The sequence below is a fragment of the Sus scrofa genome, chromosome 13 (assembly GCF_054392235.1).
Source record: "Sus scrofa isolate SSC_HxYL_T2T_F1_AM1 chromosome 13, Sscrofa_HxYL_maternal_Yorkshire_Landrace_v2.0, whole genome shotgun sequence".
Taxonomy (NCBI): Eukaryota; Metazoa; Chordata; class Mammalia; order Artiodactyla; family Suidae; genus Sus; species Sus scrofa.
In genome coordinates, this window is record NC_139395.1 from 45738353 (window position 1) to 45752268 (window position 13916).

The following is a 13916-nucleotide window of genomic DNA, read 5'->3' on the forward strand; positions in this document are numbered from 1 at the left end:
CTCCAGCATTTGTTATTTGTGGATTTATTAATGACGGCCATTCCGACTGGTGGGAGGTGTGGTACCTCATGGGAGTTTTGATGTGCATTTCTCTAATAATCCGAGATGGGGAGCATCTTTTCCTGTGCCTGTTGGGCATCTGTAAGTCTTCTTTGGAGAAATGTCTGTTCAGGTCTTTTGCCCATTTTTCAGTTGGGTTGTTGGCTTTTTTTGCTGTCGCGTTGTATAAGTTGCTTGCATAGTTTAGAGAGGAAGCCCTTGTCCGTTGCACCGTTTGAAACTCCTTTCTCCCATTCTGTACGTGGTCTTTTTGTTTCTCTCTCTCTCTTTTTTTAATGGTTTCCTTTGCTGTGCCAAAGGGTGTCAGTTTGATTAGGTCGCATAGGTTTATTTTTGCTTTTATTTCTGTTGCCTTGGGAGACTGACCTAAGAAAACGTTTGTAAGGTAGATGTCAGAGAATGTTTGCCTTTGTTCCCTCCTAGGAGTTTGATGGTGTCTTGCTTTATGTTTAAGTCTTTAAGCCATGTGGCGTTTATTTTTGTGCGTGGTGTGAGGGTGTGTTCCAGTTTCACTTATTTACACGCGACTGTCCAGTTTTCCCAGCACCACTGGCTGAAAAGACTGTCTTTTCCCCCTTTTGATATTCTTGCCGCCTTTGGCAAAGACTAATTGACGGTAGGTGTCTGGGTTTATTTCTGGGTTCTCGATTCTGTTCCACTGGTCTGTATGTCTGTTTTCGTACTGGTACCACACTCTCTTGATTGCTGTGGCTCTGCAATATTGCCCGAAGTCCGGGAGAGTGATGCCTCCTGCTTGGTTTTTGTTCCTCAGCATTGCTTTGGCAATTCTGGGTCTTTTGTGGTTCCATATAAGTATTTGGATTGTTTGTTCTAGTTCTGTGAACAATGTCATGGGGAATTGGATAGGGATTCCATTGAATCTGTAGAGTGCTTTGGCTGGTGTGGCCATTATACGATATGCATTTTTCCAGCCCAGGAGCATGGACTATCCTTCCATTTCTTGGCATCCTCTTTAATTTCCTTGATTGAGGTGTTACAGGTCTCAGCAGATAAGACTTTCATCTCCGTGGTCAGGTTTATTCCCAGGTACTTAATGTTTTTGGGTGTGATTGTAAAAGGTGTTGTATTTTTGTATTCCTTCTCTAATATTGCATTGTTAGTATACAGAAATGCAACTGATTTCTCTCTCTCTCTTTCTCTCTTTCCTTCCTTCCTTCCTGTCTTTCTGTCTTTCTATCTTTTGCTTTTTAGGGCCCCACCCTCGGCATATGGAGGTTCCCAGGCTAGGGGTCTAATTGGACCTACACCACACAGCTCACAGCAACACCAGAGCCTTAACCCACTGAGTGAAGCCAGACATCGAACCCGAAACCTCATGGTTCCTCGTCGGATTCCTCTCCGCTGGGCTGTGACGGGACCGCCTGATTTCTGTGAGTGTTAACCTTGTATCCTGCTCCTTTGCTGACTTCATGGATCCGTTTGAGGAGTTGTTGTGTGGAGTCCTTAGGGTTTTCTGGGTATGGTATCATGTCGTCTGCACACAGTGACAATTTTACCACTTCTCTTCCAATCTGGATCCTTTTTATGTCTTTTGTTTGTCTGATTGCTGTGGTTAGGACTTCCAATACTCCGGTGAACACAACAGTGGTGAGGCTGGGTATCCTTGTCTTGTTCCAGATGTTAGTGGGAAGGCTTTCAGCTTTTCTCCATTGAGTACTGTATTTGCTGTGGGTGTGTCATCAATGGCTTTGATTACGTTAAGGTATGTTCCCTCCACACCCACTTTGTCAGAGTGTGTATCACGAGTGGATGTTGGACTTTGTCACACGCTTTTTCTGCATCTATTGAGATGATCATGTGGTTTTTGACTTTTCTTTTGTTAATGTGGTGGTCGATGTTGACCGATTTGCGTTGTGTTGAAGCATCCTTGTGAACCTGGGATGAATCCCACTTCGTCGTGGTGTGTGTGGTCTTTTTCACATAGTGCTGGGTTCGGTCACGCTTCTCTGTCTCCTGAAGCAAGAACCGGGCTAAGGGAACAGGGGGATAAGGAGCCTCTTCCCAGGTGTCCATCTACCGGCTTGAGCTCCTGCTCCCCTCACGGCCTTCTCAGCTGCGCCTGAGGCCATTTGAGTTGGCTTCACGCTCACTGGCTGCCGAGGGTCCCCCAGAGCAGAGTCTTTGCAAGGGAGTCACAGCTGGTGAGAGGCAAAGCGAGGATTCAAACTCACCCTGCCCGACTCCAGAATGCCTGGGGGCAGCTCATTCTGGGTGATCATCACCACTCCTGTTTAGGGAGCTTCGCTTATGGGCCAGCCGGTTCCACGTTCTTTCCCTCGGTTGACTCCTTTATCAGACCTTGTCCTTGAACAGCCTCCTCTCCCCATGGGGGGATGGGGAAGGGAAGCTCAGTCCTAAGGTTTGGGAAATTCAAAGGTGCAGAGGCAGGAAAGCCCAAGGAGCATTTCAGGCTTACCAGGTACTCAGTAAGCGTGGGTATTGCTAATTGCTTTCTACTGTAACCACCTCCTTTTCCTCCTTTGACTTGGGAAAGGCTACAGCTTGACCAAGAGGCCCCTGGGGCAATACCTGGACTGTGAAGCCAGGTTGTTCAGAAGCCCACCTCGCCTTCCTTCTCCAAGGCTCAGTCAGCACCAGTCATCCTGGCTGCCACTTCCCATGTGCCCTGGGCAAGTCCCCGGGGCCTAGAGCCCAGCTGAGTCCAAAGAGCTACTCCAGGCCTCACAGTCACAATGCCATTCCTCTGGAGAACTGTACAAGAATTGGCCTTGGCCCGTTCGCTCTCCCAGCTGTGCTGTCTCTGCCCCCGACACTGGCCACCCCAGCCCAGTGTCTTCACCAGAGCAGTGACCAGGAGTCTTTTGGGGTCAAATCAGAAGAGAAGACCTGAGGCTGTGGGAGCCAAGACGAGGGGGCACCTTGTGTGGCTGGAGGTCAGGGAAGGCTTCCTCGGGTGGAAGGGCAGGGCAAGCCGAGGGATCAGGTGCAGAGCCATTGGGACAGGAGCAGGAGGACACAGAGGCTTGAGTGGCCGGGGTGTCTGTGACAGCAGTGTGTAGGGTTTGAGAGCTGGAAGTGGGGACAAAGGTGAGATTCGAGAATGCAGGCCCCAGTGCCAGGCAGGGGTGTGTGGGCTCAAGGCAGGGGCTGAAATGGCCACGTCAGTGGCCTGAAGGAGCCCCTAGAATTGGTGTGGAGGGTGGACCGTGGTCCCGGGAGAGACAGGAACCCAGGGAAGGTGGAGTCTGGAGTGTGTGGGCACGCGAGAGGGAGACGGTGGTGGTAGGGGCAGGGCAGAGGCGGTGGGGAGGTCAGAGGGAGTGTCCTCAGGAGGAAGAAGTGGGCGCAGGTGGGGTCTCCCCAGGCTTTCAGCTCAGGGCTCCTGGGTTGGCGCCCAGCCAACAGCCGCCAGACAGCAGAGTGTGGACAGCCGGGGGTGTTCATGGGAGTCCTGAACTCAGAGACACAGACCAGGGATGTGTGTCCACGATAATGGATATCTTGAGAAGGGATGTCCCCAGGAATGTGTCTTAGGACTGGGAGGAGAAGCAGCCCCCCCTGCACCTGTGTGAGCCCCGGACCAGCCCTGCGTGTTAAGAGGATGGTGCTGAAGGAGACCAAGCACAATCCACCAGAGAAGAGGGGACTCTGGAGAGCAGCTCACGCCACAATCTGGGAAGGGGCAGTTCTGGGATGACAGAGGGGTCCCCACAATCCGTATACGTAAAGTCATGGCTTGGGGGTGACTTTGGGCGCTAGTGAGGGCTGTCCAGCCTGCAGTGGCCTGGAGTGTGAGACGGATAGAAAGAGTTGGCGTCACAGCATAGCCGACCTTTCCTCATACTTGGTAGGGAAGGGGCCGGGGAACAGGTCATGTCCAGGGGAACGTGGGGATGGGGCATTTTTAGACTGAGAGAGCAGTCAAGAAAAGTGCAGGAGAGGAGACCAGGGAGCTGACCCTATATCATAGGTAGTGTGGTGTTGACTATCAACTAGGAACTGGCGGGTCTGTAAGACTCTGGTTTGTGTTGGTACTATCATCCCTCCATTACACTTTAATTTAGGGCTTCCTAGGTGCCAGGCAGCACCTAGAGCTGGGGACAGAGTGCTGACTACACTCCTGGACCCTGGTTCCTGAGGCGGCCAACCTGGGGACCCAGAGCAGGTGTGAGACAGTGCCTGCCTCTCCTTCTCCTGAAGGACCCAACCCTCTTGAGCAACCCTGCCTGTGACACTGCCTGTGGGGCCCAGGAGAGGCCAGGACACTGTCAGGGCGATGGAGAAACCACTTCTTCACCTTGCACAGGCGCCCGTCCTTCCCCACTGCCCAGCAATCCCCTGAGGCAAGAGCCAGGGCTGAGGCAAGTCCAGCCAGCATCCTGGGAGGCAGCCAGGGATGGGGCCGCTCAGGAAGTCCCAGACCCAGGCTGGGCATAAAGGAGGGTCCCGCAGGCTGGGAGGAGGCTCACCTGGGCACCATGGAGACCCAGAGGGCCAGCCTGTGCCTGGGGCGCTGGTCACTGTGGCTTCTGCTGCTGGCACTCGTGGTGCCCTCGGCCAGCGCCCAGGCCCTCAGCTACAGGGAGGCCGTGCTTCGTGCTGTGGATCGCCTCAACGAGCAGTCCTCGGAAGCTAATCTCTACCGCCTCCTGGAGCTGGACCAGCCGCCCAAGGCCGTGAGTCGGGCAGGGGCTCAGGAGGGGCTGGGGGGCGGGGGCTGTCCCCCACCCGCCTCGGGGCTCCCTGTCCCTCCCCCTGCTCAGGCTGTCCCTCCTGCCAGGAAGGCACTTGTCCCTCTAAGGGGGACCCCCTCTGCCAGGAAACCTTCCCAGAGCTGGGTGCCCTGCCCGCGTGAGAGCTTCCCGCCTTAGCCTCTGGGCTGTGGGCTCAGGGCCCTGCACAGCCTGTGAGGCAGGAGCGGGCTCTGTCCCCTCCCCTGTGCACCCAGCACCAAGCCCAGGGCCAGGCTCCCAGCAGGGGCTGCAGAGGCTGCTGTCTAGGTGGGGGCGGGGAGGGGGTGACAGATCCGAGGGGGAAGCCTGAGCCCGAGTCCCATCTCCCCACTTTGATCCTTGACCAGGACGAGGACCCGGGCACCCCAAAACCTGTGAGCTTCACGGTGAAGGAGACTGTGTGTCCCAGGCCGACCCGGCGGCCCCCGGAGCTGTGTGACTTCAAGGAGAACGGGGTGAGGCTGGGGGCTGGGGGCGCTGGCGGATGCTTCCCAAGGAGCTGAACAGGAGAGCCTGCTGGGGAAGATGTCCAGGCCCTGGGGTGAGGCTGGGAGCTCATGGATGGAGGAGGGGGGGTCCCATTTTGAAATTGAGTCTCCCCTTCCAGCGGGTGAAACAGTGTGTGGGGACAGTCACCCTGGATCAGATCAAGGACCCGCTCGACATCACCTGCAATGAGGTGAGTGGCCCCTTATTGGTGTCAAGTTGCTAATGGCTTGGTGTGGGGAACTCCTTGGGAGTGTTACCCGCTGCCCCATCCAGGGCGTGGAAAGGCCCTCCTACCCCGGCCCTTCCCTCACCTCGGCCCCAGGGCTCCAGGTCTGGCTCTGTCATCCTTAGGGCCGCGGTTCCCTCAATGGGGTCCCCCCCTCGTATTTGTCAGAAAGGCACATTTCAGGCCCCACCCCGACCCTCTGAATCACACTCTTGGGTGGGGCCCAGCCTTGTCTCTTCTCCCAAGATCCCAGCGGGTTCTTCCTGTGCTGTCGGCTGAGAGGCAGTGACCGGACTAATGGACTTGCAGGCCCTGCTCCTGGCCAGCTTTGCGGGGCTGGGTGTGGGACCCTGGCAAGCCCCCAGCCATCTCTGGGCCTGAGTCCACTTATGTGTCTGTGGGGGATTCCACCACGTGCTCCAAAGGTCACAGCCAGAGGTGGACTGGGGCCCCAAGCCTCTTACTGTTTCCCCATTCAGGGATTTTTCTAGTCTGGAGGGAGGGTTCTTGTCTTGACCCTTGGCCAGGCCCCACCCAAAACCTGTTTCTCTTGGTCACTGATTCAGGGTGTCAGGAGATTTCCCTGGTGGTGGCCGTTCCTACGAAGACCACGGTTGCGACGGCAGGCTTTCCCTCCCCCAAATGTCCCCGGGCCCCGGTTCCCTCCCCCAAATGTCCCCGGGCCCCGGTTCCCTCCCCCAAATTTCCCCGGGCCCCGGTTCCCTCCCCCAAATTTCCCCGGGCCCCGGTTCCCTCCCCCAAATTTCCCAGGGCCCCCGTTCCCTCCGCCAATTTTCCCTGGGCCGTGGTTCCCTCCGCCTCCACCTTTCCGTCCCCCACCATTCGGTCCACCAAGGTTCCCTGGTAGACGGTGAAGGATTTGCAGGCAACTCACCCAGAAGGCCTTTCGGTACATTAAAATCCCAGCAAGGAGACCTAAGCATCTGCTTTGCCCAGGCCCGCATCTGTCAAATAAATTCTTGTGAAACCAACTTCCTCCAGGCTTCAGTTTCATTGTCTCCTGTCTTCCCACTTCCTGACCCTGAGTCCTTAACTCTGGGAGAACTCGTGTGTGTGTGTGTGTGTGTGTGTGTGGTGCTATAACCACAGAGATGGGTGAGGCCACTGTTCCTTCTAGGATGGCTTGGAGGGAAGGCAGCAGGGAGTTTGAAAAGGGCTCTGGGGCGGCCCTGGGGCCCTTCCCATCACCAAGGTAAAACCCGAGTCTCTGGGGTTGTCATAGTCACAACACCAGCAAAGGGTGCCTGGGCCCCAAGTCGTCCGCTCATGACTGCCTCCTTCTGCCCCTCTTCCTTCCTTCCTTCCTTCCTTCCCTTCATCTTCTTTTATTACAATTGTTCTTAGAAAGACATACGCTTGGAGTTCTGGTTGTGGCTCAGCAGAATCAAACCCGTCTCCTATGAGGATGTGGCCTTGCTCAGTGGGTTAAGGATCTGGCATCGCTGTGGCAGTGGCAAAGGCCGGCCGCTATAGCTCCCATTTGACCTCTAGCCTGGGAACTTCCATATGCTACAAGTGCGGCCCTAAAAAGGAACCAAAAAAAAAGAAGACATCATGCTCTTTATGAAAAGTTCATAAACAATCCTAGGACAGCTGAAGCCCTTTTGACCACGCGACTCTAAGCCCTACTCACCCCCATCACAAATAACCTCCGTTCATCAACTTGGTGTGTATCTGTTCTGATCTCTTTTTTCGGCCATGCCCACCCGGCGTGGAAGTTCTTGGACCAGGGACTGAACGTGTACCACAGCAGTTACCTGAGCTGCTGCAATGACAACACTGTGGATCCTTCACCTGCTGTGCCACAAGAGAACTCCCTGCTCTGATCTTTCTAGATATTTATATGCATTTATGAACGTGAAGAAATACGGTGTCTTGTTTTATATTGATTGACGCTTTCCATATGGAATCAAACTGCATGAGTTACTCTGCAATTTGCCCTTTCCCCTCAATATTAAATGTGAAATTTTCCTACGCATAAAAGTTCTAGGTGAAATATTAAATGCATACCAATAAGGTGCACTCATCGTAAGTGTACAGCTTGCTGAGATTTTGCTGTATAAACACAGTTGTGTAACCAGCACTCAGGAACCTCCCTGCCCCTTTTCCGGTTGCAACCCCTTCCACATAACCATGACCCTGACTTTGAACTCCTTAGATTAGCAGTGCTAGATCTTGAAATTTACAGGTGATACAAGTAGAACCTAAATATTCCTTTTGGCCAGTTTCTCCATATAGCATGATATTTGTGAGCATCATGTGTGTTATGGTATGATTACACATGTTCACCTGAAAATCGTAGGTGGACTTCCCTAGGTTGTAGGGCAGTGGAAGCAAAGCCGACGGGTATCCATGAGGATGCAGGTTTGATCCTTGGCCTCCCTCGGTAGGTCAAGAATTCAGTGTTGCCAGTGAGCTGTGGTGTAGGTCAGAGATGCGGCTCAGATCCCGCGTTGCTATGGCTGTGGTGTAGGCCAGTGGCGGTAGCTCCAATTCCACCCCTGGCCTGGAAACTTCCATAGGCTGAGGGTGTGGCCCTAAAAGCAAAAAAGAAAAAAGAAAAAGAAAGAAAGAAAGGAAAGGCAGTACTATTATACTGTACTACTATAGCCCAATATAGTTGTTATTTTATTTATGGTGGATAAGTAAAGTTCTTCTTCTTCTTCTTCTTCTGTTTTTGTTCTTAGGGCTGCGCCGCCCACATGTGGAAGTTCCCAGGCAAGGGGTCAGATCAGAGCTACAGCGGCTGGCCTATGTCACAGCCATAGCAACATGGGATCCGAGGCGATCTGCAGCCTACACCCACAGCTCACGGCAATGCCCGATCCTGGACCCCCTGAGCGAGGCCAGGAATGGAACCTGCATCCTCAGGGAAACTAGCTGGATTTGGCTCCTCTGCGCCCAAACGGGAACTCCTAAAAGTATTCTTTTTAAAGGCGGCACACCTGCCCATGGGGTGGACGGAGCTGTCCCACTCCCGCAGGTCTGCGAGGTTTCCAGTTGCCCAGGTAGGCCCAAGCAAGACGCAGGAAGCATCTTGGTTCCTTCCTCCTCATGGCCTGAGGGAGTGTCCTGCGGGAGGCTCCTGAAAAGTGGGACAGGGTGGGGGACATGGATAATGGCCTGTGCCGGGCCAGGCTTCTCCGGGGGACCATGAAGAGGGGCTGTATAAAGTGGCTGCCTGCTGTCCCCCTTTACCCAGTGGAGACTGGGCCCCTGGCCCGCACCTTGAAGTTCTGTGCGGCAGGAATAGCTCCATGGAGGATAGGAGGGCCTCCTCTGCAGGTGTAAGACATCTTCCGTTTCCCAGGGCGGGAGAGGGAGGGGCAGCTGGGGAAAATCTGGTTTACCTTCTCCCAGAAGGTCAGCAGGTTGGGTGGAGGGCGGGACCGGAAGCCAGGTCGCTCAGCCCTGGCCCTGCTCCTTGTCTTGACCACTTTGCTTTGATGCCTGGAAGCCCGGGGCTCTGGGACTGGCCTGAGGACTCGGGGCCACACACGGCTGAGGCTGTGCTTTGTCCGACTGGGGCCTTTTTTTTTTAAGTGCAGAGCGTGGTGGGAAAGGATGTCTGTCAGAACCAGACCGGTAGGGAAGCTGGAGGGGCACTGGGAAAGGCGGAGCCCAGGCTGGGGGCCAGGTGGTGACAACACTCTTTCAGGCCTAGCCTCCGCAGGACCATTGCTCTCTGTGGGTTAGAAGCTGCCACTGGGAGAGTGCCCAGGGCCTAGCCTGATCATCTCAGGGCACAGCCACTGTGGCTGCAGATCCTCCCACTCCTGACCCCATTCCTTACTCGTGCCTTAACACTCTGTCTGAGTCTCTCTCTCTCTCCCTCCCTCTCTCTCTTTTTTGTAAGATCGTCATCCACCTGTATTCTTAAAAATATTTTTTAAATGGTTTTTTCCCGTCGTAGCTGGTTTACAGGGTTTTGTCAGTTTTCTACAGTACGGCAAAGAGACCCAGTCCCACATACGTGTATACATTCTTTGTCTCATGTCATCCCCCATCATGCTCCACCATGAGTGACTAGATACAGGTCCCAGGGCTACACAGCAGGATCTCCATGCTTATTCATTGCAAAGGCAATAGGTTGCATCCATTGACCCCCAATTCCCAGTCCATCCCACTCCCTTCCCCCTCCTCCTGTGCAGCCACAAGCATGTTCTCCAAGTCCGTGAGTGTCTTTCCTGCGGAAAGGTTCATTTGTGCTGAAGATTAGAGTCCAGATATAAGTGATATCATGTGGTACTGTCTTTCTCTTTCTGACTTACCTCATCTAGCATGAGAGTCTCTAGTTGCTTCCGTGTTGCTGCAAATGGCCTGATTTCGTTCTGTTTTATGGCTCAGTAGTATTCCATTGTGTACATATACCACGTCTTCTTAATCCACTCATCTGTCGATGGACCTTTAGGTTGTTTCCATGTCTTGGCTAGTGTGAGTAGCGCTGCAGTGAACATACGGGTGCATGTGTCTTTTTCGAGGAAAAGTTTGTCCGGACGCATGTCCAAGAGTGGGATTGCTGGATGATGTGGTGGTTCTGCGGAAAGTTTTCGGGGGCACCGCCATACTGTTGTCCACAGTGGCTGTACCAAGGTACATTCCCACCAACAGTGTGGGAGGGTTCCCTCTTCTGCACACCCTCTCCAGCATTTGTTATTTGTGGATTTGTTAATGACGGCCATTCCGACTGGTGGGAGGTGTGGTACCTCATGGGAGTTTTGATGTGCATTTCTCTAATAATCCGAGATGGGGAGCATCTTTTCCTGTGCCTGTTGGGCATCTGTAAGTCTTCTTTGGAGAAATGTCTGTTCAGGTCTTTTGCCCATTTTTCCGTTGGGTTGTTGGCTTTTTTTGCTCTCGCGTTGTATAAATTGCTTGCATAGTTTAGAGAGGAAGCCCTTGTCCGTTGCACCGTTTGAAACTCCTTTCTCCCATTCTGTACGTGGTCTTTTTGTTTCTCTCTCTCTCTTTTTTTAATGGTTTCCTTTGCTGTGCCAAAGGGTGTCAGTTTGATTAGGTCGCATAGGTTTATTTTTGCTTTTATTTCTGTTGCCTTGGGGGACTGACCTAAGAAAACGTTTGTAAGGTAGATGTCAGAGAATGTTTGCCTTTGTTCCCTCCTAGGAGTTTGATGGTGTCTTGCTTTATGTTTAAGTCTTTAAGCCATGTGGCGTTTATTTTTGTGCGTGGTGTGAGGGTGTGTTCCAGTTTCACTTATTTACACGCGACTGTCCAGTTTTCCCAGCACCACTGGCTGAAAAGACTGTCTTTTCCCCCTTTTGATATTCTTGCCGCCTTTGGCAAAGACTAATTGACGGTAGGTGTCTGGGTTCTCGATTCTGTTCCACTGGTCTGTATGTCTGTTTTCGTACTGGTACCACACTCTCTTGATTGCTGTGGCTCTGCAATATTGCCCGAAGTCCGGGAGAGTGATGCCTCCTGCTTGGTTTTTGTTCCTCAGCATTGCTTTGGCAATTCTGGGTCTTTTGTGGTTCCATATAAGTATTTGGATTGTTTGTTCTAGTTCTGTGAACAATGTCATGGGGAATTGGATAGGGATTCCATTGAATCTGTAGAGTGCTTTGGCTGGTGTGGCCATTATACGATATGCATTTTTCCAGCCCAGGAGCATGGACTATCCTTCCATTTCTTGGCATCCTCTTTAATTTCCTTGATTGAGGTGTTACAGGTCTCAGCAGATAAGACTTTCATCTCCGTGGTCAGGTTTATTCCCAGGTACTTAATGTTTTTGGGTGTGATTGTAAAAGGTGTTGTATTTTTGTATTCCTTCTCTAATATTGCATTGTTAGTATACAGAAATGCAACTGATTTCTCTCTCTCTCTTTCTCTCTTTCCTTCCTTCCTTCCTGTCTTTCTGTCTTTCTATCTTTTGCTTTTTAGGGCCCCACCCTCGGCATATGGAGGTTCCCAGGCTAGGGGTCTAATTGGACCTACACCACACAGCTCACAGCAACACCAGCGCCTTAACCCACTGAGTGAAGCCAGACATCGAACCCGAAACCTCATGGTTCCTCGTCGGATTCCTCTCCGCTGGGCTGTGACGGGACCGCCTGATTTCTGTGAGTGTTAACCTTGTATCCTGCTCCTTTGCTGACTTCATGGATCCGTTTGAGGAGTTGTTGTGTGGAGTCCTTAGGGTTTTCTGGGTATGGTATCATGTCGTCTGCACACAGTGACAATTTTACCACTTCTCTTCCAATCTGGATCCTTTTTATGTCTTTTGTTTGTCTGATTGCTGTGGTTAGGACTTCCAATACTCCGGTGAACACAACAGTGGTGAGGCTGGGTATCCTTGTCTTGTTCCAGATGTTAGTGGGAAGGCTTTCAGCTTTTCTCCATTGAGTACTGTATTTGCTGTGGGTGTGTCATCAATGGCTTTGATTACGTTAAGGTATGTTCCCTCCACACCCACTTTGTCAGAGTGTGTATCACGAGTGGATGTTGGACTTTGTCACACGCTTTTTCTGCATCTATTGAGATGATCATGTGGTCTTTGACTTTTCTTTTGTTAATGTGGTGGTCGATGTTGACCGATTTGCGTTGTGTTGAAGCATCCTTGTGAACCTGGGATGAATCCCACTTCGTCGTGGTGTGTGTGGTCTTTTTCACATAGTGCTGGGTTCGGTCACGCTTCTCTGTCTCCTGAAGCAAGAACCGGGCTAAGGGAACAGGGGGATAAGGAGCCTCTTCCCAGGTGTCCATCTACCGGCTTGAGCTCCTGCTCCCCTCACGGCCTTCTCAGCTGCGTCTGAGGCCATTTGAGTTGGCTTCACGCTCACTGGCTGCCGAGGGTCCCCCAGAGCAGAGTCTTTGCAAGGGAGTCACAGCTGGTGAGAGGCAAAGCGAGGATTCAAACTCACCCTGCCCGACTCCAGAATGCCTGGGGGCAGCTCATTCTGGGTGATCATCACCACTCCTGTTTAGGGAGCTTCGCTTATGGGCCAGCCGGTTCCACGTTCTTTCCCTCGGTTGACTCCTTTATCAGACCTTGTCCTTGAACAGCCTCCTCTCCCCATGGGGGGATGGGGAAGGGAAGCTCAGTCCCAAGGTTTGGGAAATTCAAAGGTGCAGAGGCAGGAAAGCCCAAGGAGCATTTCAGGCTTACCAGCTACTCAGTAAGCGTGGGTATTGCTAATTGCTTTCTACTGTAACCACCTCCTTTTCCTCCTTTGACTTGGGAAAGGCTACAGCTTGACCAAGAGGCCCCTGGGGCAATACCTGGACTGTGAAGCCAGGTTGTTCAGAAGCCCACCTCGCCTTCCTTCTCCAAGGCTCAGTCAGCACCAGTCATCCTGGCTGCCACTTCCCATGTGCCCTGGGCAAGTCCCCGGGGCCTAGAGCCCAGCTGAGTCCAAAGAGCTACTCCAGGCCTCACAGTCACAATGCCATTCCTCTGGAGAACTGTACAAGAATTGGCCTTGGCCCGTTCGCTCTCCCAGCTGTGCTGTCTCTGCCCCCGACACTGGCCACCCCAGCCCAGTGTCTTCACCAGAGCAGTGACCAGGAGTCTTTTGGGGTCAAATCAGAAGAGAAGACCTGAGGCTGTGGGAGCCAAGACGAGGGGGCACCTTGTGTGGCTGGAGGTCAGGGAAGGCTTCCTCGGGTGGAAGGGCAGGGCAAGCCGAGGGATCAGGTGCAGAGCCATTGGGACAGGAGCAGGAGGACACAGAGGCTTGAGTGGCCGGGGTGTCTGTGACAGCAGTGTGTAGGGTTTGAGAGCTGGAAGTGGGGACAAAGGTGAGATTCGAGAATGCAGGCCCCAGTGCCAGGCAGGGGTGTGTGGGCTCAAGGCAGGGGCTGAAATGGCCACGTCAGTGGCCTGAAGGAGCCCCTAGAATTGGTGTGGAGGGTGGACCGTGGTCCCGGGAGAGACAGGAACCCAGGGAAGGTGGAGTCTGGAGTGTGTGGGCACGCGAGAGGGAGACGGTGGTGGTAGGGGCAGGGCAGAGGCGGTGGGGAGGTCAGAGGGAGTGTCCTCAGGAGGAAGAAGTGGGCGCAGGTGGGGTCTCCCCAGGCTTTCAGCTCAGGGCTCCTGGGTTGGTGCCCAGCCAACAGCCGCCAGACAGCAGAGTGTGGACAGCCGGGGGTGTTCATGGGAGTCCTGAACTCAGAGACACAGACCAGGGATGTGTGTCCACGATAACGGGTATCTTGAGAAGGGATGTCCCCAGGAATGTGTCTTAGGACTGGGAGGAGAAGCAGCCCCCCCTGCACCTGTGTGAGCCCCGGACCAGCCCTGCGTGTTAAGAGGAGGGTGCTGAAGGAGACCAAGCACAAGCCACCAGGGAAGAGGGGACTCTGGAGAGCAGCTCACGCCACAGTCTGGGAAGGGGCAGTTCTGGGATGACAGAGGGGGTCCCCAAAATCCGTATACGTAAAGTCAT

The 13916-nt window shown here is 53.3% G+C and overlaps 1 protein-coding gene across 1 annotated transcript; it reads left to right on the forward strand.

Moving 5' to 3' along the window:
* The first annotated feature begins 4518 nt into the window (after positions 1-4518).
* On the forward strand, positions 4519-6480 carry NPG4 (protegrin 4). Its single transcript, NM_213863.1, is given in 4 exon segments — positions 4519-4718; positions 5123-5230; positions 5383-5454; positions 6057-6480. Coding segments are annotated over 4 exon segments (687 nt in total). The 5' UTR covers positions 4519-4520; the 3' UTR covers positions 6366-6480.
* Positions 6481-13916: the final 7436 nt, after the last annotated feature.